This window comes from Triplophysa dalaica, chromosome 13, assembly GCF_015846415.1.
Source record: "Triplophysa dalaica isolate WHDGS20190420 chromosome 13, ASM1584641v1, whole genome shotgun sequence".
In the NCBI taxonomy this organism is placed as follows: Eukaryota; Metazoa; Chordata; class Actinopteri; order Cypriniformes; family Nemacheilidae; genus Triplophysa; species Triplophysa dalaica.
In genome coordinates, this window is record NC_079554.1 from 2,793,717 (window position 1) to 2,820,173 (window position 26,457).

The window sequence follows — 26,457 nt, forward strand, 5'->3', positions numbered from 1 at the left end:
AAACCCGACGCCCTCCGGCCCCTGGCTGCGCCTAGAAATTCTGTCCATAAAAATTATGAACAGAACCGGCGACAAAGGGCAGCCCTGCCGGAGTCCAACATGCACCGGAAACAAGTCTGACTTACTGCCGGCAATGCGAACCAAGCTCCTGCTCCGGTCGTACAGGGACCGGATGGCCCTTAGCAAAGGGTCCCGAATCCCATACTCCCGGAGCACCCTCCACAAGATGCTGCGAGGGACACAGTCGAATGCCTTCTCCAAATCCACAAAACACATGTGGATTGGTTGGGCAAACTCCCATGAACCCTCCAGCACCCTGAAGAGGGTATAGAGCTGGTCCAGTGTTCCACGACCGGGACGGAAACCACACTGTTCCTCCTGAATCCGAGGTTCTACTATCGGCCGGATTCTCCTCTCCAGTACCCTGGCATAGACTTTCCCGGGGAGGCTGAGAAGTGTGATCCCCGGTAGTTGGAGCACACCCTCCGGTCCCCCTTCTTAAAAAGGGGGACCACCACCCCGGTCTGCCAGTCCAAGGGCACTGTCCCTGACCGCCACGCGATGCTGCAGAGGCGTGTCAGCCAAGACAGCCCCACAACATCCAGAGACTTGAGGTACTCAGGACGGATCTCATCCACCCCCGGTGCCCTGCCACCGAGGAGTTTCTTGACTACCTTGGTGACTTCATCCCGGGTGATGGGCGAGTCCGCCTCTGAGCCCTCGGCCTCTGCTTCCTTAATGGAAGACGTGACGGCGGGATTGAGGAGATCCTCGAAGTATTCCTTCCACCGCCCGATGATATCCCCGGTCGAGGTCAACAGCTGCCCCCCTCCACTGTAAACAGCGTTGGTGGGGCATTGCTTCCCCCTCCTGAGGCGTCGGACGGTTTGCCAGAATCTCTTCGAGGCCGACCGATAGTCCTTCTCCATGGCCTCGCCGAACTCCTCCCAGGCCTGAGTTTTTGCCTCCCCAACCACCCGGGCTGCAGTCCGCTTGGCCTGTCGGTACCTGTCAGCTGCCTCGGGAGTCCCACAAGCCAGCCAGGCCCGATAGGACTCCTTCTTCAGCTTGACGGCATCCCTTACTTCCGGTGTCCACCACCGGGTTCGGGGATTGCCGCCTCGACAGGCACCGGAGACCTTACGGCCACAGCTCCGAGTGGCTGCGTTGACAATGGAGGTGGAGAACATGGTCCACTCGGACTCAATATCTCCAGACTCCCTCGGGATCTGGTCGAAGCTCTGCCGGAGGTGGAAGTTGAAGATCTCTCTGACAGGCGATTCGGCCAAACGTTCCCAACAGACCCTCACAGTACGTTTGGGTCTGCCGAGTCTGTCAAGCTTCCTCCCCCGCCATCGGATCCAACTCACCACCAGGTGGTGATCGGTTGACAACTCCGCCCCTCTCTTCACCCGAGTGTCCAAGACATACGGCCGTAGGTCAGATGAAACAACAACAAAGTCGATCATTGACCTCCGGCCAAGGGTGTCCTGGTGCCATGTGCACTGATGGACACCCTTATGCTTGAACATGGTGTTCGTTATGGCCAAACTGTAACTCGCACAGAAGTCCAATAACAGAACACCACTCGGGTTCAGATCAGGGGGGCCGTTCCTCCCAATCACGCCCCTCCAGGTGTCACTGTCGCTGCCCACGTGGGTGTGAAGTCACCCAGCAGAACGACGGAGTCCCCAGTCGGGGCGCTTTCCAGCACCCCTCCCAGAGACTCCAAGAAGGCCGGGTACTCTACACTGCCATTTGGCCCATAGGCGCAAACGACAGTGAGAGACCTTTCCCCGACCCGGAGGCGCAGGGAAGCGACCCTCTCGTTCACCGGGGTAAACTCCAACACATGGCGGCTGAGCTGGGGGGCTATAAGCAAACCCACACCAGCCCGCTGCCTCTCACCCTTGGCAACTCCAGAGTGGTAAAGAGTCCATCCTCCCTCGAGGAGTGTGGTTCCAGAGCCCAAGCTGTGCGTAGAGGTGATCCCGACTATCTCTAGTCGGAATCTCTGAACCTCACGCACAAGCTCCGGCTCCTTCCCCATCAGAGAGGTGACGTTCCATGTCCCTAGAGCTAGATTCCGCGTCCAGGGATCGGGTTGTCGAGGCCCCCGCCTTCGACTACCACCCGTTCCACTTTGCACCGGCCCCTTACGGTCCCTCCTGTAGGTGGTGAATCCACGGGAGGGTGGCCCCACGTCGCTCCTTCGGGATGAGCCCGGCCGGACCCCATGGGGGGAGGTCCGACCACCAGGCGCTCGCATACGAGCCCCAACCCCGGGCCTGGCTCCAGGGTGGGGCCCCGGCTGCGCCATACCGGGCGACGTCACGGTCCTCGAAATTGTAGTCATCATATGGGTATTTTTGAATGGGTTAGGGTTAGGGTTAACCCTAACCCACTTACATTCCAATTTAATCTATGAATGAATTATGAAGTTTTGGTTTTACAAACAAGTTTATTCTGTTTTTCCTTAATGTAAGACTTTTCTTTTGCTTTGGAATTGCTGTGTTGCTGTCACGGTTCTGCCTATCTTGGTTGATTTATTCCTGGTCTTGAGGCAGAACCGAAACAGAATCCTTTGTTTCTTGTGGGGAGAGATGTTTTTTGACCTTTTGGGCTTCCATACTCTCCCCGAGTCGCGTCATCGTTCCTACCCTCCTGTTTCCTAGTTTGTGTTAATTAGCCTCCCTTGAGTGTTTATCCCCTGCACCTGTTCCCTCTTAGTTTGCTCCCTATAAAGAGTCCTCTTGTTTCATTGTCCTGTGCGCGTTCATTGTAAACTGTACCTTGCCCGTGGCCTATACTGTTACCTTGCCCGTGGCCTATACTGTTACCTTGCCCGTGGCCTATACTGTTACCTTGCCCGTGGCCTATACTGTTACCTTGCCCGTGGCCTATACTGTTACCTTGCCCGTGGCCTATACTGTTACCTTGCCCGTGGCCTATACTGTTACCTTGCCCGTGGCCTATACTGTTACCTTGCCCGTGTCCTATACTGTTACCTTGCCCGTGTCCTATACTGTTACCTTGCCCGTGTCCTATACTGTTACCTTGCCCGTGTCCTATACTGTTACCTTGCCCTTGTCCTATACTGTTACCTTGCCCGTGTCTTACATTGCCTTGTATTCGTTTGCTGTTTGGATGTTCCTTGTTCCTGTTTCGTGTTCCTCTTGTCTTGTAAGTTTAGTTTAGTGTTTGTTCCTAGTGTTTGCTTTTGTAGTTTAGTCAGTCTTTGTTCTTGTCTTTATTTATACATATATATTCCTGTCCTGTTTGCCCCCTCGTGGGTATTTGTTTTGTCATTTTATAGTCTCGTTATTTGTTAATAAATCAGTGTTAACCCCTCAACCTTCTGTGTCTGCCAACTGCCTGCCTGCACTTGGGTTCCGCTCACACCGCACGTGACAGTTGCAGAATTTTGTGTATTTTCTTATCAAGATGGGGAAAAAACAACAAATCGTCATTAGCAGTCATATGCAGATGCGTTTCTAGCATCTTTGACTGATGTAAGGGTCAGGTGGGCCCATTCATTGACACACAGTTTCAAAGTTTTTCTATATGTGCCTTAGTTTGTTTAGCAGTTGATTGGCAGGGTACAGCCCCACCCTCATATGTGTTCTTTAGGCTGTTAATAAAGTCATTTTTCTCCTGGATTTGATTTGTGTCTCTTCTGTTATAATTGAAATATTCAGGGTTCAATACAATAGTGGTCACCCAAAATGTTGTATACAAGCAAGAGCTGCGTCCAAATTGGCCCTCGGTCTCCTATTTAGTGCACTATATTGGTGTCTGCTATTTTGTAGCGTTGTCTGTATTCAGAGTCAACTACTTCTACCCTACATCCTACTACTTTTTACCCACAATCTGCTCTGATTTTGAGTGTCCATATGATGGAAGGCCTGATTAAAATCAGCTGGAGGACACTGACCGTTAATGCTAGGAATGTAGGTTCATACACTTGTTTGATCTTGTTGACAGTTATTTTCTACTTTTAAAGTGGATAGTTCACCTTCAAAATGACACGCCCTCTCGTCATTTCAAACCTGTATGACTTTCTTTTGCAGAACACAAAAGAAGATATTTTGAAGAATTTTAAAAACTGTTGGTACCCATTGACTTGCATTGGTTTTGTGTCTATACAATAGAAGTCAACGGGCACCAACAGTTTTTGTTTACCAACATTTTTGAAAATATTCTTTCTTGTGTTTTGCAGCAGAAAATCATCTAGGTTTAAATTAATAGGGTGAGTAAATGATGACAAAAGGTGTTAATGTTGTTTTATAGGTGAACTTTTCCTTTAAGTTTAAACCAATTAAATAAATTAAATATATTTTATTGAGTGAAATAAAGAAACACATATTAATAAATAAATGAGACAAACAGTTGTTTGTTCTCTTTAGTACAAGCTAAAAGAAAGTGAGAGTACAAAATCATCTGTAATGCCACAATTCATTTATTGATGAGTAATTTTAATGAATATGTTTAATGAATATGAGAAGCACGCGGTGATGCTGCTTTTGAGGGACACGATGATAACAGGCCTGCAGACCGAGACACGTGAAGGGATTTCAAAGGATTTACTTTTGCACTATCTGTTTCTGTTTATTAATATGAATAAAAGCACAGTGCATGTGGTACAGCTTATTTTATTTCCCAGTGCAGTGTTATTTTCAAATTGTGACCCTGGACCACAAAACCATAAAAGTCATAAGAAGCACGGGTACATTTGTAACAATAGCCAACAATACATTGGATTGGTCAAAATGATCTACTTTTCTTTTATGTCAAAAATCATTAGGATATTAAGTAAAGATCATGTTCCATGAAGATATTTTATTTAATTGCCTACTGTACATACATGTACATGTAACTTTATTTTTGTGAGTGGATGCAGCAAAATCGCAAATAAAAATGACTGGAAACAGCTCACAAACTTCACTCGCTTATGCCCACTCTTTGGGAATTACCCACTCAAATTTCAGTGCATCATGCATCAATGGAAAGCTTATTTATTCAGCTTTCAGATGATGCATAAATCTCAGTATCAAAAAATATGGAAAATATGTCCGTTGACTGGTCAGCTACAGCAGTAACAACAAATGACATTAAAACTTAGGCTTCAGATTTTTTCAGACTTGAATCATATGAATCTTTATATTGATCAGCTTTCTCCGTGTTGTCTTGTGGGCTTTGGGAATACTCACTGTCACCATGGTTGCTTTTGCCCGGCACTGTTTCCCGTGAAATTATTTTGTACATGACAGGGAAGAGAACTGATGTGAAGACGGATGTGCCAAATGCCAAGTACATCAACAACGGCTGATTCTGCACATGACCCAGCAAAAAGCCAACCAAAGCTGGCAGGACCATCTCACCAAGTGCTGCTCCCACCACGAACACTGCAGCTGAACGCCCCGTCACCGTTGTGTACTGCTCCACCCATGAAATCCCACTGGGAAAGATGGTAGACATCGAGATACCAAGTAGAGCAGAGCAGGTCCACAACACAGGGTCATTCCGGCTAAAAATGACCAGCAGCAGTGAGGAAACTGTAGTGCCCACTAGACAAAGCAAGATCAAGGTGCCTGGGCGAAGACAAGCTGCAATGAAGATGGCCAGACCACGGCCAACGGCAAATGTTCCCCAGAAGAGGGAATTTAGCCCCGCTGCCTGTGCCTGATCCATGCCAGCGTAGTCTTTGGCGTATGTGAATATAAAAGACCCATATGCTACCTCACTTCCAACGTAGAAGAAAAAGAACATGGAGAGCAGAAATATGAGAGTGTTGTGGCGTTTGGAGAACACCTGCTTTCCATTGGCTGTCTTATTTCGATTTGAGATTGGCGAACTGCGAAAGTACAGGATGAAAAAGGAGATTGACACCAATAAAATAAACACCCCAATAACAACGTACGCCCACATAGATGTGGGAAAAGATCTCGTGAAATGGGAAAATGGAGGGATTGTGCTGAAGGAGTTTTCAGACATTGCAGTTGCATCAGTGGACACATTTTTGCCAGGCTTGTGACCAAAAAGCAACTTGGCTATTATTGGGGAGACAAATGCCCCTGCCGCAAAGCTGAAATGAAAAGCCTGCAGGTGCGGTCCTGCCTGTTCTCCCCACGTGTCCAGTATGAGAACATTACCACCTGTAAAGGACCAGAGAGCGGTATTAATGTTTCAACCTATTTTTAAACCATGATTCAGACAGTACTGTATATTCAAACTGTTACCGGATTAATGCATTTCGTGCAATATTTGTTCGAAGCTGCAATCCGTAACTTCTTTGAAAATAAACAAAAATCCATTCTTGAGCAAATACATAAAATCAGTATGTGTGATCGGCATCATGGGATACTGAACAGAGCGATCAACAAGATTTGCCACTTCCAGTCGAGGAGCTGTCGTGTTTTAAACAAAAGGAGCAACCAGAAACACTCCCTGATAGCAAAAGGACATCTAGGAGACGTCTATTTGAAGTCTGCATTTACACAGCCAAGGTGTTTTTTGGAATAAACATGAAACACATCACAATTCAGTTCCTAGAGGGCCAGGTCAAAACGTATTTGACATTCTGCATTTACATCTGCAAGACGTTTCTTTTTGATTGTTTGCTAATCTGCAATAAGTCTCTGAGATGTTTTTTCTGATGTCATATAGATATCTATACGTTTTTTGAAAGATGTTTATGAATTATAATGTACGCAAAACTGCCTTTTCTGAGACATTTATCAGATGTTTTTACAGGAGATGTTTTCCAGATCTCCAGATCTTTAGCAGACATCTTACAGATCCACCTTTGCTTTCTGGGTTATATCTATTCACAATATATGTAAGCTTTTGATAATGATTTATGAATAGAGCTGTCGGGTCGGATTTTACAGGAAATGTTGGTTTGACATAACAAAAGATTAGTGTATAAGATATCTTTGATCCCTCTCAACAAAGAGCCCCCAGCATATCCTGCTGAACGACCCACAAATATATAGGACAAATTACTAATGTTTTTGTTGACAATAATAGCCAGGTCTTCAAGGGTAGGTCCCAGTACAGAGATGGCCATTCCCTGAAAACACACCAAAGAAAAATATGTCCTTTTTATATCCCCATATACTAATCATAGGTCAGAGTTCACAGACATAAGGTGTCTAAATAAACAATTCCAACTTTGCAAACTAAATTATTATGTCACAATGTTATTGTTCAATATATTCAAAATATTCCAAAAGGTATAAGGTAAGGTAGAAATGATCGACTTGTATGGCTATACGTAAATGCAACTTGCTAAATGACGTCTAAATATTTGGATCTGGAGATCTGAAAATAGTTATGAATCACAAACATCTTAAATACAGTATGACTATATTGCATGAGATGAGTTCGTCTTAGAGACGTATTACAGGTGGACAAACATAAAAAATATTGCAGATTTAAATGCAGCCATCAAATAGACGTCTCCCAGATGTACGTGTGCTATGAAGGACTGTTCAACATAATTTCCAGGTGTGGAGATCCGTGTGTGGTGTTGAGAAATTACCTGCTTGTGTATAGTTAGCATGTTAAATGAGTTAGTATTAATTTAGTCAGCGGTGGCCTTTAATAACAACTATGACAATCTGTGCCCTGGTGTTCATAAACACAATTAAACATTAACTACAGGCTAAAATACACTAGAAGACCTTTGTTCAGATTTTGCCCAGATTTTCAGTCTGGACTTGTTGCAGAAAGTCTGTCCCAGTCTGCAGATTTGATCAGTTGGTGTGTTTCAATCTGAAACTTTCAAAAGTCTGCAAGTGTATGATTTCTGGTTTTAAAAGAATCTGTTCAGATTTTAAAAGTTTGTAGTATCCCAGCCATTAGTGTTCTTTTATTTTCAAATGTTAGACGGTTTTACAGAAGATGTTTTCCAGATCTCCAGATCTTTAGCAGACATTTTACAGATCCACCTGTGCTTTCTGGGTTATATCTATTCACAATATATGTAAGCTTTTGATAATGATTTATGAATAGAGCTGTCGGGTCGAATTTTACAGGAAATGTGGGTTTGACATAACAAAAGATTAGTGCATAAAATATCCTGCAACTTTGTTTCATGCACACAGTAAGTTACGGACCGCAGCTTTTTTTCAGTATAGGGGGCATTACAGAACATTGTCAATAGGTACATTCGATTGTTATAAGAAATGAGCTTTTACCCGTATCTATAACTCCCATTGACACCCCCACACTGGATATCAGAGCAGTGAGGAGCCAAGCATTTTTACAGAATGGAGTCCCAAACATCCCAGATGATGTGATAAACAACGACAAGCCTGCAGAGATCATTCAGCTTTAATTGAATGGTGGTAAGTGGTTCATATTTACAACATAATTAACATTTTAACATCATTTGAAAACCTTACCCAGTAACATATGAGGGTTGACAACGTCGAACAGAATCCCTCCTAACAAAGAGCCCCCAGCATATCCTGCTGAGCGACCCACAAATATATAGGACAAATTACTAATGTTTTTGTTGACATTAATAGCCAGGTCTTCAAGGGTAGGTCCCAGTACAGAGATGGCCATTCCCTGAAAACACACCAAAGAAAAATATGTCCTTTTTATATCACCATATCATAGGTCAGAGTTCACAGACATAAGGTGTCGAAATAAAACAATTCCAACTTTACAAACTAAATTATTTTGTCACAATGTTATTGTTCAATATATTCAAAATATTCCAAAAGTTATAAGGTACGGTAGAAATGATGGACTTGTATGGCTATACGTAAATGTAACTTACTAAATGACGTCTACATATAGCAGCCACATGTTTGCTCATCCGCAGATATTAAGCAGACATGGACGTAACTGAATCTGGTGATCAATATCTACTTTCATCTGTACAAGAACAACGCAATTTTTATTTTTTAGATTATGATTTACTGAAAAAAATATTCCCGCTAAATGAATATAAACAGCCTTACCAGAACAAGCGCTGATGCGTACAGGGTCATGCTGACAAACCATCGCCAGCAGTCACTCTTGTGACGTGCGGGACGAACTACATCAACATTTTGGGATCCCCGTAACTCTTTAAACTCTTCAGTGCTGTCTTGTTGTTCCTTTTCAAACTGCTTCTCTTCCATTGTTAGCATGATCACACAAGTGCGATGACGACAATACATTTATTGAATGCTTCAAAATGACCAAAGTTTATCATGCCATAAAATATTATAACGTCGCTATATCACACAGTCTGGTTTATCATTACTTTAAAGTATCAGATAATAACGCAACGGTTACTAAATCACAATTTGCATTCAACGAGTTAGAATACTACGCAAAATAGGTTAAATAAAAAAATACTATAACTGATCAAATGAACTTTGTTGAACTTTGTTTGTCCATCCGCTATTAGCACCCCCGATGGCACAGATAGCCGACGTCTGTAAAATGCCTGCCAAAGATCTGGAGATCTGAAAAACGTCTGATAACATCTCAGGAAAAGGAAGTTTTGTATACATTTTGAATCACCAACATCTTAAATACAGTATGTCTATATTGCATGAGATGAGTTCGTCTTAGAGACGTATTGCGGATGCACAAACATAAAAAATATTGCAGATAAACATAAACATCTTACAAAAAACGTATAGATGTCAATATGACATCAGAAAAAACATCTCAGAGACGTATTGCAGATTAGCAAACAATCAAAAAGAAACGTCTTGCAGATGTAAATGCAGACATCAAATAGACGTCTCCCAGATGTACGTGTGCTACCAAGGACTGTTTCCCATAATTTCCAGTGGTGGAGATTGAGTATAGTCGCATGTTAAATGATTTAGTATTAAATTAGTCAGGGGTGGCCTTTAACAACAACTACAATCAGGCTAAAATACACTACAAGACTTTTGTTCATATTTTGCCCATATTTTCAGTCTGGATTTGTTGCAGATTTGATCAGTTGGTGTGTTTCTATCTGAAACTTTCAAAAAGTCTGCAAGTGTATGATTTCTAGTTTTAAAAAAATCTGTTCAGATTTTAAAAGTTTTGTAGTATTCCAGCCATTAGTGTTCTTTTATTTTCAAATGTAAGACGGTTGTAACGAGGTAGATTAGGGTCACTAGATGGCAGTGTTGACATACCATTAATGTTGTGGACCTAAATGATTTGTACATAGTGCAAGATCACATGTCCTGTCCATTCAAATACAATCAATGTTTCAATAGACCGCTTTTGTCTGATCCATAAATAAAAAATTATTTAATTAATCATCAAAAATCTTGACTAAACGGTTGATGTACACTCATTCATTTCAATTAGATGCAAAGATAAATATTATATATGAGACTGTTTATTATATATATTTGAAATATATTTAATACATTTGTAATATATTACATTACAATATATTAATTAATACGAAATTGCTGCTTTTCGTATATTGAAAAATATAAGCACTTAGTTACAATGTATGGAAATGTATTTTATAATATATTGCATTATATTTTCTAGTATATTCCCATACATTTTTCTTTTGTAGGTGATTGGCATTTTTACTAACTGATTAAATTCCGAACTTATAACTTACCGAACAGTGGTGTCAAGCCATACATTACAACAGTTTGTGAAAACATTCTCAGCATTGACCTCCAAATGTAACTTTTGCTTCCCTGGAAAATCAAATGTATTCCAATACCTGAGGGAGCCTTAACTACAATTTGCAGTGTCCAAAACACATAAATGGATTAGTGTGAGTGGAATAGACAGTCATTGGAGCTCCAGGTAACAAGATGTCTTACATTTGACCCTGCTGTTCTTTAGCAAGATACCTTTTTGAACCATGTAGAAACCACCAGAATAAAGGCAATGGAACTATAGCCTTAGGTGTTGATTAAATCTCTATATAGGGCTCTGGGGTCACAGATGTACCAACACACATTACTACCACAGCAGAACACAGTCTTTATGACAGTATTTTTATTAAAACATGTTTAGTTTGATCAAAATATTAAAATAAAAAAAAAACAATTTCTATAGGTGACATCCTAAAGACACACTTTATATTTTCTGTCATGTTTAAAAACATGCTTTAAATGATAGAAAAATTTAGAAATTGGCCAAACAATAACAAACAGCAAGACAAAATATGCACCACATGGTTCATAAATAAAAGTTCATAGTGAGCTAAAAGGTAAAAAATAATCTCAGTTTATCACAACATTTTGGTTATTTATTTTGGGCACTTAAAAAGGTTTAAGCTCTAATTATTATTATTATTTAGTTAGTCAAGATTTTTATTCTGTATTCTTCTGTGTTATAACGGAAACAGGATTTCATCATCAATCTAATACTGTCAAAAATAGCGCTTTAAGTGGAAAAATATATATTTTATGTGAGGTTTTGGATTCTGAACTAATTATTTGTAGACAAATCTACGTGAACTTGATGTTCATGTTCATACAACTCAACCTGTTCAGCTTCACTGTGAAAAAAAGTTTTAAGGGTAATCAATAATAAAAAATGTGTGTTGAATACTGTTGGAATTATTATTTTTGGTATATCATTTATCTTAATAGACGTCACCGTTTTGGCTTTTTTTATTTAATAGGTTTGGAGTAATCATGTTCACTCAACTCATTCAGACCATAATATCTGTCCTCATATAGATCGCAAGGCTCCATCTGCCATTCCTGCACCGCCTGCTGAAGCAGAACCTGCCACGTCTGCTGAAATGGACCCTGCGCAGGGGGCGGCTCCTCCTCTGCCACACGGGGCCCCGCCTCCTTTACCTCACCGCCCACCTCCCCCACCCCCTTCCAGCTATATCATGGGAATGTCCACGTCCAGCTCGTACATGTCAGGGGAAGGATATCAGAGTCTGCAGTCCATGATGAAAACCGAAGGGCCCTCGTATGCACCCATGCCCCCTTCGTACGGTCTGCCATACCACCCGCACGTCTACCCACATCAAAACCCTCCACCTCCAGGTCCTCCACCTCCAACCACATACCCCCCTCCCAACCTGCCCCCGCCCACCCCATCATACCCCCCTCCGGGATACAACCACAGCTACCCGCCTCCACGCATGCCACCGGGTCACACTGTGCCGCCTCCTGTTATGGGCTTGCCGCCCACCGGGTACCCACCTCCCCCTGGGCAACCTCAGGTGCCCCTGCCACCCCACGGCATGCCACCTGTGGCCGGAATGAACAGAGGAAGTTGGATGAGATGAGATATAATGCAGTCACAGTCCTCCGCTCGCTCAAACACCCTCTGAGGATTAAGGCTCATAATATATGTGCCTGACAAACCATTTGAAAGACTCGCCGTCTGTATCGAATGCAGATATCACAGGAAGGTACAGACTTTGCAGCTGCCAAGATGCACTGTCCTTGAATTGGAACATCAAGTAGTCCACAGATTTCTGCCTTGGTTCAGGGTTTCCCCATTCTGTAAATTGATCTCTGGAATTTAAGGAATAGTTCTCTCAGAAATCCCTCATGTTGTTTCAAATTCTCGGTAACTCACAAACAGAGAACTTTGAAGAGTCGGCTCTCTATAACAGCTCTTCATAGTGAATATGTCTGTCGAGCTTTGAATAACAAAAGCAGAAGACATCTCAAAGTTTTATTGAGAGACACGGAAGAACGAATGGCATTCAATGCTGTGGACTTTCAGATGATGTAAAATATTACACATGAGCCGCGCTTATGATGCTTTGCCGAGCACTATGAACGGTTGCTGTATGGAAAAAATCATTCAAAATATTTGTTAAACAGCACGTGGGATTTTGACAACATGAGGGATAGTCTAGTTTTAATTTTCAAGTGAACTATTTCTTTAAATGATTCTTGTTATTCACATCACCACTTACATCCATCCATCCATCCATTTTCTACCGCTTATCCGGGGCCGGGTCGCGGGGGCAGCAGTCTAAGCAGGGATGCCCAGACTTCCCTCTCCCTAGCCACTTCCTCCAGCTCTTCCGGGGGGACACCGAGGCGTTCCCAGGCCAGCCGGGAGACATAGTCCCTCCAGCGTGTCCTAGGTCTTCCCCGGGGTCTTCTCCCGGTGGGACATGCCCGGAACACCTTACCGGGAAGGCGTCCAGGGGGCATCCGGAAAAGATGCCCGAGCCACCTCAGCTGGCCCCTCTCGATGTGGAGGAGCAGCGGATCTACTCTGAGCTCCTCCCGAGTGACCGAGCTTCTCACCCTATCTCTAAGGGATCGCCTGGCCACCCTGCGGAGAAAGCTCATTTCGGCCGCCTGTATCCGGGATCTTGTCCTTTCGGTCATGACCCGCAGCTCATGACCAAAGGTGAGAGTAGGAACGTAGATTGACCGGTAAATCGAGAGCTTCGCTTTGCGGCTCAGCTCCTTCTTCACCACGACAGACCGGTACAGCGACTGCATTACTGCAGAAGCTGCACCGATCCGTCTGTCAATCTCCCGCTCCATCCTTCCCTCACTCGTGAACAAGACCCCCAGATACTTGAACTCTTCCACTTGTGGCAGGAACTCTCCACCTACCTGAAGTGAGCAAGCCACCCTTTTCCGGCTGAGAACCATGGCCTCAGATTTGGAGGTGCTGATTCTCATCCCAGCCGCTTCACACTCGGCTGCAAACCGTCCCAGTGCATGCTGAAGGTCCTGGTCTGATGGGGCCAGCACGATGACATCATCCGCAAAGAGCAGAGATGCAATCGTGTGGTCACCAAACCCGACGCCCTCCGGCCCCTGGCTGCGCCTAGAAATTCTGTCCATAAAAATTATGAATTTCTCCTCTCCAGTACCCTGGCATAGACTTTCCCGGGGAGGCTGAGAAGTGTGATCCCCCGGTAGTTTTAGCACACCCTCCGGTCCCCCTTCTTAAAAAGGGGGATCCACCACCCCGGTCTGCCAGTCCAAGGGCACTGTCCCTGACCGCCACGCGATGCTGCAGAGGCGTGTCAGCCAAGACAGCCCCACAACATCCAGAGACTTGAGGTACTCAGGACGGATCTCATCCACCCCCGGTGCCCTGCCACCGAGGAGTTTCTTGACTACCTCGGTGACTTCATCCCGGGTGATGGGCGAGTCCGCCTCTGAGCCCTCGGCCTCTGCTTCCTCAATGGAAGACGTGACGGCGGGATTGAGGAGATCCTCGAAGTATTCCTTCCACCGCCCGATGATATCCCCGGTCGAGGTCAACAGCTGCCCCCCTCCACTGTAAACAGCGTTGGTGGGGCATTGCTTCCCCCTCCTGAGGCGTCGGACGGTTTGCCAGAATCTCTTCGAGGCCGACCGATAGTCCTTCTCCATGGCCTCGCCGAACTCCTCCCAGGCCTGAGTTTTTGCCTCCCCAACCACCCGGGCTGCAGTCCGCTTGGCCTGTCGGTACCTGTCAGCTGCCTCGGGAGTCCCACAAGCCAGCCAGGCCCGATAGGACTCCTTCTTCAGCTTGACGGCATCCCTTACTTCCGGTGTCCACCACCGGGTTCGGGGATTGCCGCCTCGACAGGCACCGGAGACCTTACGGCCACAGCTCCGAGTGGGTGCGTTGACAATGGAGGTGGAGAACATGGTCCACTCGGACTCAATATCTCCAGACTCCCTCGGGATCTGGTCGAAGCTCTGCCGGAGGTGGAAGTTGAAGATCTCTCTGACAGGCGATTCGGCCAAACGTTCCCAACAGACCCTCACAGTACGTTTGGGTCTGCCGAGTCTGTCAAGCTTCCTCCCCCGCCATCGGATCCAACTCACCACCAGGTGGTGATCGGTTGACAACTCCGCCCCTCTCTTCACCCGAGTGTCCAAGACATACGGCCGTAGGTCAGATGAAACAACAACAAAGTCGATCATTGACCTCCGGCCAAGGGTGTCCTGGTGCCATGTGCACTGATGGACACCCTTATGCTTGAACATGGTGTTCGTTATGGCCAAACTGTAACTCGCACAGAAGTCCAACGCAGTCCGGGGGGCCGTTCCTCCCAATCACGCCCCTCCAGGTGTCACTGTCGCTGCCCACGTGGGTGTGAAGTCACCCAGCAGAACGACGGAGTCCCCAGTCGGGGCGCTTTCCAGCACCCCTCCCAGAGACTCCAAGAAGGCCGGGTACTCTACACTGCCATTTGGCCCATAGGCGCAAACGACAGTGAGAGACCTTTCCCCGACCCGGAGGCGCAGGGAAGCGACCCTCTCGTTCACCGGGGTAAACTCCAACACATGGCAGCTGAGCTGGGGGGCTATAAGCAAACCCACACCAGCCCGCCGCCTCTCACCCTTGGCAACTCCAGAGTGGTAAAGAGTCCATCCTCCCTCGAGGAGTGTGGTTCCAGAGCCCAAGCTGTGCGTAGAGGTGATCCCGACTATCTCTAGTCGGAATCTCTGAACCTCACGCACAAGCTCCGGCTCCTTCCCCATCAGAGAGGTGACGTTCCATGTCCCTAGAGCTAGATTCCGCGTCCAGGGATCGGGTTGTCGAGGCCCCCGCCTTCGACTACCACCCGTTTCACTTTGCACCGGCCCCTTACGGTCCCTCCTGTAGGTGGTGAATCCACGGGAGGGTGGCCCCACGTCGCTCCTTCGGGCTGAGCCCGGCCGGACCCCATGGGGGGAGGTCCGACCACCAGGCGCTCGCATACGAGCCCCAACCCCGGGCCTGGCTCCAGGGTGGGGCCCCGGCTGCGCCATACCGGGCGACGTCACGGTCCTCGAAATTGTAGTTATCATATGGGTATTTTTGAATGGGTTAGGGTTAGGGTTAACCATAACCCACTTACATTCCAATTTAATCTATGAATGAATTATGAAGTTTTGGTTGTACAAACAAGTTTATTCTATTTTTCCTTAATGTAAGACTTTTCTTTTGCTTTGGAATTGCTGTGTTGCTGTCACGGTTCTGCCTATCTTGGTTGATTTATTCCTGGTCTTGAGGCAGAACCGAAACAGAATCCTTTGTTTCTTGTGGGGAGAGATGTTTTTTGACCTTTTGGGCTTCCATACTCTCCCCGAGTCGCGTCATCGTTCCTACCCTCCTGTTTCCTAGTTTGTGTTAATTAGCCTCCCTTGAGTGTTTATCCCCTGCACCTGTTCCCTCTTAGTTTGCTCCCTATAAAGAGTCCTCTTGTTTCATTGTCCTGTGCGCGTTCATTGTAAACTGTACCTTGCCCGTGGCCTATACTGTTACCTTGCCCGTGGCCTATACTGTTACCTTGCCCGTGGCCTATACTGTTACCTTGCCCGTGGCCTATACTGTTACCTTGCCCGTGGCCTATACTGTTACCTTGCCCGTGGCCTATACTGTTACCTTGCCCGTGGCCTATACTGTTACCTTGCCCGTGGCCTATACTGTTACCTTGCCCGTGGCCTATACTGTTACCTTGCCCGTGGCCTATACTGTTACCTTGCCCGTGTCCTATACTGTTACCTTGCCCGTGTCCTATACTGTTACCTTGCCCGTGTCCTATACTGTTACCTTGCCCGTGTCCTATACTGTTACCTTGCCCTTGTCCTATACTGTTACCTTGCCCGTGTCTTACATTGCCTTGTATTCGTTTGCTGTTTGGATGTTCCTTGTTCCTGTTTCGTGTTCCTCTTGTCTTGTAAGTTTAGTTTAGTGTTTGTTCCTAGTGTTTGCTTTTGTAGTTTAGTCAGTCTTTGTTCTTGTCTTTATTTATACATATATATTCCTGTCCTGTTTGCCCCCTCGTGGGTATTTGTTTTGTCATTTTATAGTCTCGTTATTTGTTAATAAATCAGTGTTAACCCCTCAACCTTCTGTGTCTGCCAACTGCCTGCCTGCACTTGGGTTCTGCTCACACCGCACGTGACAGTTGCAGAATTTTGTGTATTTTCTTATCAAGATGGGGAAAAAACAACAAATCGTCATTAGCAGTCATATGCAGATGCGTTTCTAGCATCTTTGACTGATGTAAGGGTCAGGTGGGCCCATTCATTGACACACAGTTTCAAAGTTTTTCTATATGTGCCTTAGTTTGTTTAGCAGTTGATTGGCAGGGTACAGCCCCACCCTCATATGTGTTCTTTAGGCTGTTAATAAAGTCATTTTTCTCCTGGATTTGATTTGTGTCTCTTCTGTTATAATTGAAATATTCAGGGTTCAATACAATAGTGGTCACCCAAAATGTTGTATACAAGCAAGAGCTGCGTCCAAATTGGCCCTCGGTCTCCTATTTAGTGCACTATATTGGTGTCTGCTATTTTGTAGCGTTGTCTGTATTCAGAGTCAACTACTTCTACCCTACATCCTACTACTTTTTACCCACAATCCGCTCTGATTTTGAGTGTCCATATGATGGAAGGCCTGATTAAAATCAGTTGGAGGACACTGACCGTTAATGCTAGGAATGTAGGTTCATACACTTGTTTGATCTTGTTGACAGTTATTTTCTACTTTTAAAGTGGATAGTTCACCTTCAAAATGACAGTTCTGACATTATTTACACGCCCTCTTGTCATTTCAAACCTGTATGACTTTCTTTTGCAGAACACAAAAGAAGATATTTTGAAGAATTTTAAAAACTGTTGGTACCCATTCACTTGCATTGGTTTTGTGTCTATACAATAGAAGTCAACGGGCACCAACAGTTTTTGTTTACCAACATTTTTGAAAATATTCTTTCTTGTGTTTTGCAGCAGAAAATCATCTAGGTTTAAATTAATAGGGTGAGTAAATGATGACAAAAGGTGTTAATGTTGTTTTATAGGTGAACTTTTCCTTTAAGTTTAAACCAATTAAATAAATTAAATATATTTTATCGAGTGAAATAAAGAAACACATATTAGTAAATAAATGAGACAAACAGTTGTTTGTTCTCTTTAGTACAAGCTAAAAGAAAGTGAGAGTACAAAATCATCTGTAATGCCACAATTCATTTATTGATGAGTAATTTTAATGAATATGTTTAATGAATATGAGAAGCACGCGGTGATGCTGCTTTTGAGGGACACGATGATAACAGGCCTGCAGACCGAGACACGTGAAGGGATTTCAAAGGATTTACTTTTGCACTATCTGTTTCTGTTTATTAATATGAATAAAAGCACAGTGCATGTGGTACAGCTTATTTTATTTCCCAGTGCAGTGTTATTTTCAAATTGTGACCCTGGACCACAAAACCATAAAAGTCATAAGAAGCACGGGTACATTTGTAACAATAGCCAACAATACATTGGATTGGTCAAAATGATCTACTTTTCTTTTATGTCAAAAATCATTAGGATATTAAGTAAAGATCATGTTCCATGAAGATATTTTATTTAATTGCCTACTGTACATACATGTACATGTAACTTTATTTTTGTGAGTGGATGCAGCAAAATCGCAAATAAAAATGACTGGAAACAGCTCACAAACTTCACTCGCTTATGCCCACTCTTTGGGAATTACCCACTCAAATTTCAGTGCATCATGCATCAATGGAAAGCTTATTTATTCAGCTTTCAGATGATGCATAAATCTCAGTATCAAAAAATATGGAAAATATGTCCGTTGACTGGTCAGCTATAGCAGTAACAACAAATGACATTAAAACTTAGGCTTCAGATTTTTTCAGACTTGAATCATATGAATCTTTATATTGATCAGCTTTCTCCATGTTGTCTTGTGGGCTTTGGGAATACTCACTGTCACCATGGTTGCTTTTGCCCGGCACTGTTTCCCGTGAAATTATTTTGTACATGACAGGGAAGAGAACTGATGTGAAGACGGATGTGCCAAATGCCAAGTACATCAACAACGGCTGATTCTGCACATGACCCAGCAAAAAGCCAACCAAAGCTGGCAGGACCATCTCACCAAGTGCTGCTCCCACCACGAACACTGCAGCTGAACGCCCCGTCACCGTTGTGTACTGCTCCACCCATGAAATCCCACTGGGAAAGATGGTAGACATCGAGATACCAAGTAGAGCAGAGCAGGTCCACAACACAGGGTCATTCCGGCTAAAAATGACCAGCAGCAGTGAGGAAACTGTAGTGCCCACTAGACAAAGCAAGATCAAGGTGCCTGGGCGAAGACAAGCTGCAATGAAGATGGCCAGACCACGGCCAACGGCAAATGTTCCCCAGAAGAGGGAATTTAGCCCCGCTGCCTGTGCCTGATCCATGCCAGCGTAGTCTTTGGCGTATGTGAATATAAAAGACCCATATGCTACCTCACTTCCAACGTAGAAGAAAAAGAACATGGAGAGCAGAAATATGAGAGTGTTGTGGCGTTTGGAGAACACCTGCTTTCCATTGGCTGTCTTATTTCGATTTGAGATTGGCGAACTGCGAAAGTACAGGATGAAAAAGGAGATTGACACCAATAAAATAAACACCCCAATAACAACGTACGCCCACATAGATGTGGGAAAAGATCTTGTGAAATGGGAAAATGGAGGGATTGTGCTGAAGGAGTTTTCAGACATTGCAGTTGCATCAGTGGACACATTTTTGCCAGGCTTGTGACCAAAAAGCAACTTGGCTATTATTGGGGAGACAAATGCCCCTGCCGCAAAGCTGAAATGAAAAGCCTGCAGGTGCGGTCCGGCCTGCTCTCCCCACGTGTCCAGTATGAGAACATTACCACCTGTAAAGGACCAGAGAGCGGTATTAATGTTTCAACCTATTTTTAAACCATGATTCAGACAGTACTGTATATTCAAACTGTTACCGGGTTAATGCATTTCGTGCAATATTTGTTCGAAGCTGCAATCCGTAACTTCTTTGAAAATAAACAAAAATCCATTCTTGAGCAAATACATAAAATCAGTATGTGTGATCGGCATCATGGGATACTGAACAGAGCGATCAACAAGATTTGCCACTTCCAGTCGAGGAGCTGTCGTGTTTTAAATAAAAGGAGCAACCAGAAACACTCCCTGATAGCAAAAGGACATCTAGGAGACGTCTATTTGAAGTCTGCATTTACACAGCCAAGGTGTTTTTTGGAATAAACATGAAACACATCACAATTCAGTTCCTAGAGGGCCAGGTCAAAACGTATTTGACATTCTGCATTTACATCTGCAAGACGTTTCTTTTTGATTGTTTGCTAATCTGCAATAAGTCTCTGAGATGTTTTTTCTGATGTCATATAGATATCTATACGTTTTTTGAAAGATGTTTATGAATTATAATGTACGCAAAACTGCCTTTTCTGAGACATTTATCAGATGTTTTTACAGGAGATGTTTTCCAGATCTCCAGATCTTTAGCAGACATCTTACAGATCCACCTTTGCTTTCTGGGTTATATCTATTCACAATATATGTAAGCTTTTGATAATGATTTATGAATAGAGCTGTCAGGTCGGATTTTACAGGAAATGTTGGTTTGACATAACAAAAGATTAGTGTATAAGATATCTTTGATCCCTCTCAACAAAGAGCCCCCAGCATATCCTGCTGAACGACCCACAAATATATAGGACAAATTACTAATGTTTTTGTTGACAATAATAGCCAGGTCTTCAAGGGTAGGTCCCAGTACAGAGATGGCCATTCCCTGAAAACACACCAAAGAAAAATATGTCCTTTTTATATCCCCATATACTAATCATAGGTCAGAGTTCACAGACATAAGGTGTCTAAATAAACAATTCCAACTTTGCAAACTAAATTATTATGTCACAATGTTATTGTTCAATATATTCAAAATATTCCAAAAGGTATAAGGTAAGGTAGAAATGATCGACTTGTATGGCTATACGTAAATGCAACTTGCTAAATGACGTCTAAATATTTGGATCTGGAGATCTGAAAATAGTTATGAATCACAAACATCTTAAATACAGTATGACTATATTGCATGAGATGAGTTAGTCTTAGAGACGTATTACAGGTGGACAAACATAAAAAATATTGCAGATTTAAATGCAGCCATCAAATAGACGTCTCCCAGATGTACGTGTGCTATGAAGGACTGTTCAACATAATTTCCAGGTGTGGAGATCCGTGTGTGGTGTTGAGAAAGTACCTGCTTGTGTATAGTTAGCATGTTAAATGAGTTAGTATTAATTTAGTCAGCGGTGGCCTTTAACAACAACTATGACAATCTGTGCCCTGGTGTTCATAAACACAATTAAACATTAACTACAGGCTAAAATACACTAGAAGACCTTTGTTCAGATTTTGCCCAGATTTTCAGTCTGGACTTGTTGCAGAAAGTCTGTCCCAGTCTGCAGATTTGATCAGTTGGTGTGTTTCAATCTGAAACTTTCAAAAGTCTGCAAGTGTATGATTTCTGGTTTTAAAAGAATCTGTTCAGATTTTAAAAGTTTTGTAGTATCCCAGCCATTAGTGTTCTTTTATTTTCAAATGATAGACGGTTTTACAGAAGATGTTTTCCAGATCTCCAGATCTTTAGCAGACATCTTACAGATCCACCTGTGCTTTCTGGGTTATATCTATTCACAATATATGTAACTTATGATAATGATTTATGAATAGAGCTGTCGGGTCGAATTTTACAGGAAATGTGGGTTTGACATAACAAAAGATTAGTGCATAAAATATCCTGCAACTTTGTTTCATGCACACATTAAGTTACGGACCGCAGCTTTTTTTCAGTATAGGGGGCATTACAGAACATTGTCAATAGGTACATTCGATTGTTATAAGAAATGAGCTTTTACCCGTATCTATAACTCCCATTGACACCCCCACACTGGATATCAGAGCAGTGAGGAGCCAAGCATTTTTACAGAATGGAGTCCCAAACATCCCAGATGATGTGATAAACAACGACAAGCCTGCAGAGATCATTCAGCTTTAATTGAATGGTGGTAAGTGGTTCATATTTACAACATAATTAACATTTTAACATCATTTGAAAACCTTACCCAGTAACATATGGGGGTTGACAACGTCGAACAGAATCCCTCCTAACAAAGAGCCCCCAGCATATCCTGCTGAGCGACCCACAAATATATAGGACAAATTACTAATGTTTTTGTTGACATTAATAGCCAGGTCTTCAAGGGTAGGTCCCAGTACAGAGATGGCCATTCCCTGAAATCACACCAAAGAAAAATATGTCCTTTTTATATCACCATATACTAATCATAGGTCAGAGTTCACAGACATAAGGTGTCGAAATAAAACAATTCCAACTTTACAAACTAAATTATTTTGTCACAATGTTATTGTTCAATATATTCAAAATATTCCAAAAGTTATAAGGTACGGTAGAAATGATGGACTTGTATGGCTATACGTAAATGTAACTTACTAAATGACGTCTACATATAGCAGCCACATGTTTGCTCATCCGCAGATATTAAGCAGACATGGACGTAACTGAATCTGGTGATCAATATCTACTTTCATCTGTACAAGAACAACGCAATTTTTATTTTTTAGATTATGATTTACTGAAAAAAATATTCCCGCTAAATGAATATAAACAGCCTTACCAGAACAAGCGCTGATGCGTACAGGGTCATGCTGACAAACCATCGCCAGCAGTCACTCTTGTGACGTGCGGGACGAACTACATCAACATTTTGGGATCCCCGTAACTCTTTAAACTCTTCAGTGCTGTCTTGTTGTTCCTTTTCAAACTGCTTCTCTTCCATTGTTAGCATGATCACACAAGTGCGATGACGACAATACATTTATTGAATGCTTCAAAATGACCAAAGTTTATCATGCCATAAAATATTATAACGTCGCTATATCACACAGTCTGGTTTATCATTACTTTAAAGTATCAGATAATAACGCAACGGTTACTAAATCACAATTTGCATTCAACGAGTTAGAATACTACGCAAAATAGGTTAAATAAAAAAACACCATAACTGATCAAATGAACTTTGTTGAACTTTGTTTGTCCATCCGCTATTAGCACCCCGATGGCACAGCCGACGTCTGTAAAATGCCTGCCAAAGATCTGGAGATCTGAAAAACGTCTGATAACATCTCAGGAAAAGGAAGTTTTGTATACATTTTGAATCACCAACATCTTAAATACAGTATGTCTATATTGCATGAGATGAGTTCGTCTTAGAGACGTATTGCGGATGCACAAACATAAAAAATATTGCAGATAAACATAAACATCTTACAAAAAACGTATAGATGTCAATATGACATCAGAAAAAACATCTCAGAGACGTATTGCAGATTAGCAAACAATCAAAAAGAAACGTCTTGCAGATGTAAATGCAGACATCAAATAGACGTCTCCCAGATGTACGTGTGCTACCAAGGACTGTTTCCCATAATTTCCAGTGGTGGAGATTGTGTATAGTCGCATGTTAAATGATTTAGTATTAAATTAGTCAGGGGTGGCCTTTAACAACAACTACAATCAGGCTAAAATACACTACAAGACTTTTGTTCAGATTTTGCCCAGATTTTCAGTCTGGATTTGTTGCAGATTTGATCAGTTGGTGTGTTTCTATCTGAAACTTTCAAAAAGTCTGCAAGTGTATGATTTCTAGTTTAAAAAAAATCTGTTCAGATTTTAAAAGTTTTGTAGTATTCCAGCCATTAGTGTTCTTTTATTTTCAAATGTAAGACGGTTGTAACGAGGTAGATTAGGGTCACTAGATGGCAGTGTTGACATACCATTAATGTTGTGGACCTAAATGATTTGTACATAGTGCAAGATCACATGTCCTGTCCATTCAAATACAATCAATGTTTCAATAGACCGCTTTTGTCTGATCCATAAATAAAAAAATATTTAATTAATCATCAAAAATCTTGACTAAACGGTTGATGTACACTCATTCATTTCAATTAGATGCAAAGATAAATATTATATATGAGACTGTTTATTATATATATTTGAAATATATTTAATACATTTGTAATATATTACAGTACAATATATTAATTAATACGAAATTGCTGCTTTTGGTATGTTGAAAAATATAAGCACTTAGTTACAATGTATGGAAATGTATTTTATAATATATTGCATTATATTTTCTAGTATATTCCCATACATTTTTCTTTTGTTGGTGATTGGCATTTTTACTAACTGATTAATATCCGAACTTATAACTTACCGAACAGTGGTGTCAAGCCATACATTACAACAGTTTGTGAAAACATTAACAGCATTGACCTCCAAATGTAACTTTTGCTTCCCTGGAAAATCAAATGTATGCCTGTTACAATACCTGAGGGAGCCTTAACTACAATTTGCAGTGTCCAAAACACATAAATGGATTAGTGTGAGTGGAATAGACAGTCATTGGAGCTCCAGGTAACAAGATGTCTTACATTTGACCCTGCTGTTCTTTAGCAAGATACCTTTTTGAACCATTAATGTAATGTAGAAACCACCAGAATAAAGGCAATGGAACTATAGCCTTAGGTGTTGATTAAATCTCTATTTAGGGCTCTGGGGTCACAGATGTACCAACACACATTACTACCACAGCAGAACACAGTCTTTATGACAGTATTTTTATTAAAACGTGTTTAGTTTGATCAAAATATTAAAATAAAAAAACTATTTCTGATTGAGCACTTGCATGGAAAATATTCTAATAAGTGTGTCTAACTTGAATGATTTAGGTGACATCCTAAAGACACACTTTATATTTTCTGTCATGTTTAAAAACATGCTTTAAATGATAGAAAAATTTAGAAATTGGCCAAACAATGACAAATCATATGGAAATTTGCCATACAGCAAGACAAAATATGCACCACATGGTTCATAAATAAAAGTTCATAGTAAATTAAAAGGTAAAAAATAATCTCAGTTTATCACAACATTTTGGTTATTTATTTTGGGCACTTAAAAAGGTTTTAGCTCTAATTATTATTATTATTTTGTTAATAATTATTGTTAATTGTAATTTTAAGAGTTAGTCAAGATTTGTATACTGTATTCTTCTGTGTTATAACGAATACAGGATTTCATCATCAATCTAATACTGTCAAAAATAGCGCTTTAAGTGGAAAAAATATATTTTATGTGAGGTTTTGAATTTCGAACTAATTATTTTTAGACAAATCTACGTGAACGTGATTTTCATGTTCATACAACTCAAGCTGTTCAGCTTCACTGTGTAAAAAAGTTTTAAGGGAACGGTTTTCCACACAAATGTAAAAACATTCTTGTCAACATCTTCGAGTTAGGAGTGTAGATGTTGCCTAATGTATTTTTACAGTATAATAACAGTATTTCAAATATAAATTCTAATTCTTTAAAATGTAATTTAGTAGTGTGTGTCATGTTTAATAACTATCTGAATTCACGACACAAGAAAATGTTTTTGTTTTCTATTTATCTTCTCTAAACAGAGACAATGAACATGATTGGACAACACGTCTGGTTTAGGTAGAATTTGTGTGCATAACAAAACAACATTCAGCATTAGCTTCTAGCCACAGCACTGGTTCCATCAGCTCTTGTCCTGTATGGAGACCGTTATTTTACTTTCAGCAATGAAAAGGACACACATGAGACAGAGAAGCAGTATTCTCTGAATAGCCTAAAGGTAGCTTTTGTAACTACTGTTCAGATGAGCAGTATGAGTTAAGTGCCATGATGTGTTTATAATGGTAAATATATTTTTCAATTCTTAGGACACCCTACTTGAAATTGAACATTCAGCCTCTGTGCTAGCAGCGAAATCATATCATGAAGTGCAGAAGACACATTTAGCGAGTTGCAAAAGGTTCCTCTTAAAACAACAAGTGGCTTTCATACAGGGGTTTTCCAATGGTATCTAAAGGTGAAGAAGGTGTTTTACTCCACACTTCATTCAGTGAATATTTCTCAAGTATTCTGTTCAAAGTCAGTGTCTGTTTAACCAAAGACCTTATTTTGCATTGTTTTCTTGGGCATTACAAATGTAAAAGGTAACAAACAAAGGCAAATATCCAAGCATATGCATTAATAATAAAATGAATTAATATGAAAAGTGTCAAGAGTTTGCCTCATCATGTCATGTCTATTCTTGGTCTTGTGGCAGATTCATGGCGATGCTTTAGGTTTTATGTGGAGAGGGAGATTTTGAACCTTTCAGCCTTCTATAATCTCGATCCATTCCTCATCTCTGTTCCCGCCATCTCGTTTCCTCGTTAACTTTCCCTGAGTGTTTGATTCCCTACACCTGGCCCTTGTTAATTATCATTTGTCTGTCTCCTTATATAAAATCCTCATGTCTATTGTGCTGTACTCGTTCATTGTACTTACATGTCGTGTTCTGTTCTGCCTTATCTCGTATTGTCTTTACCCTTTGGATTACCTTGCCTTGTGTCTACCTAGTCATGTTATTAGTTTGCTTTGTTCCTGTCGGTTTTAGTGTAAGTCTAGTTTACGTATTTTTTGTCCCCCTCGTGTGAAGTATTTTGTTTCTTGTTTTGTCATCGTGTTCCCCCATCGTGGGTGTTTTCTTTATTATAAAACATATTTTTTGTTACCTCGTATTTCTGCCTCCATCTGGGTTCTTCCTCCATCACAACCGTGACAGAATAGCCTACATCATATAAATTAATAAAAA

The 26,457-nt window shown here is 42.1% G+C and overlaps 2 protein-coding genes across 2 annotated transcripts; both read right to left on the bottom strand.

Moving 5' to 3' along the window:
• Positions 1-5,118: 5,118 nt before the first annotated feature.
• On the bottom strand, positions 5,119-9,277 carry LOC130434508 (sodium-dependent glucose transporter 1-like). The gene is made up of 4 exons (XM_056764705.1): positions 8,976-9,277; positions 8,409-8,577; positions 8,202-8,318; positions 5,119-6,155 (listed from the first exon to the last, which is right to left on the bottom strand). Exons 1-4 carry the CDS (start codon positions 9,174-9,176, stop codon positions 5,119-5,121), a joined length of 1,524 nt encoding a protein of 507 aa, XP_056620683.1. The 5' UTR covers positions 9,177-9,277.
• Positions 9,278-18,535: 9,258 nt separating this feature from the next.
• LOC130434509 (sodium-dependent glucose transporter 1-like) lies at positions 18,536-22,615 on the bottom strand. The gene is made up of 4 exons (XM_056764706.1): positions 22,399-22,615; positions 21,826-21,994; positions 21,619-21,735; positions 18,536-19,572 (listed from the first exon to the last, which is right to left on the bottom strand). The coding sequence occupies exons 1-4, from the start codon at positions 22,597-22,599 to the stop codon at positions 18,536-18,538; spliced, it is 1,524 nt and encodes a 507-aa protein (XP_056620684.1). The 5' UTR covers positions 22,600-22,615.
• Between the last annotated feature and the right edge of the window lie 3,842 nt (positions 22,616-26,457).

Bases quoted from the DNA above. Each gene is read 5' to 3' on its own strand.
- LOC130434508 (XM_056764705.1), bottom strand. From the start codon at position 9,176: ATGTATTGTCGTCATCGCACTTGTGTGATCATGCTAACAATGGAAGAG. The intron at 8,578-8,975 runs GTAAGGCTGTTT...GTGTGTTTTCAG, and splicing joins ACGCATCAGCGCTTGTTCTG to GGAATGGCCATCTCTGTACT. The intron at 6,156-8,201 runs GTAAAAGCTCAT...GGTCCTTTACAG, and splicing joins AATGGGAGTTATAGATACGG to GTGGTAATGTTCTCATACTG.
- LOC130434509 (XM_056764706.1), bottom strand. From the start codon at position 22,599: ATGTATTGTCGTCATCGCACTTGTGTGATCATGCTAACAATGGAAGAG. The intron at 21,995-22,398 runs GTAAGGCTGTTT...GTGTGATTTCAG, and splicing joins ACGCATCAGCGCTTGTTCTG to GGAATGGCCATCTCTGTACT. The intron at 19,573-21,618 runs GTAAAAGCTCAT...GGTCCTTTACAG, and splicing joins AATGGGAGTTATAGATACGG to GTGGTAATGTTCTCATACTG.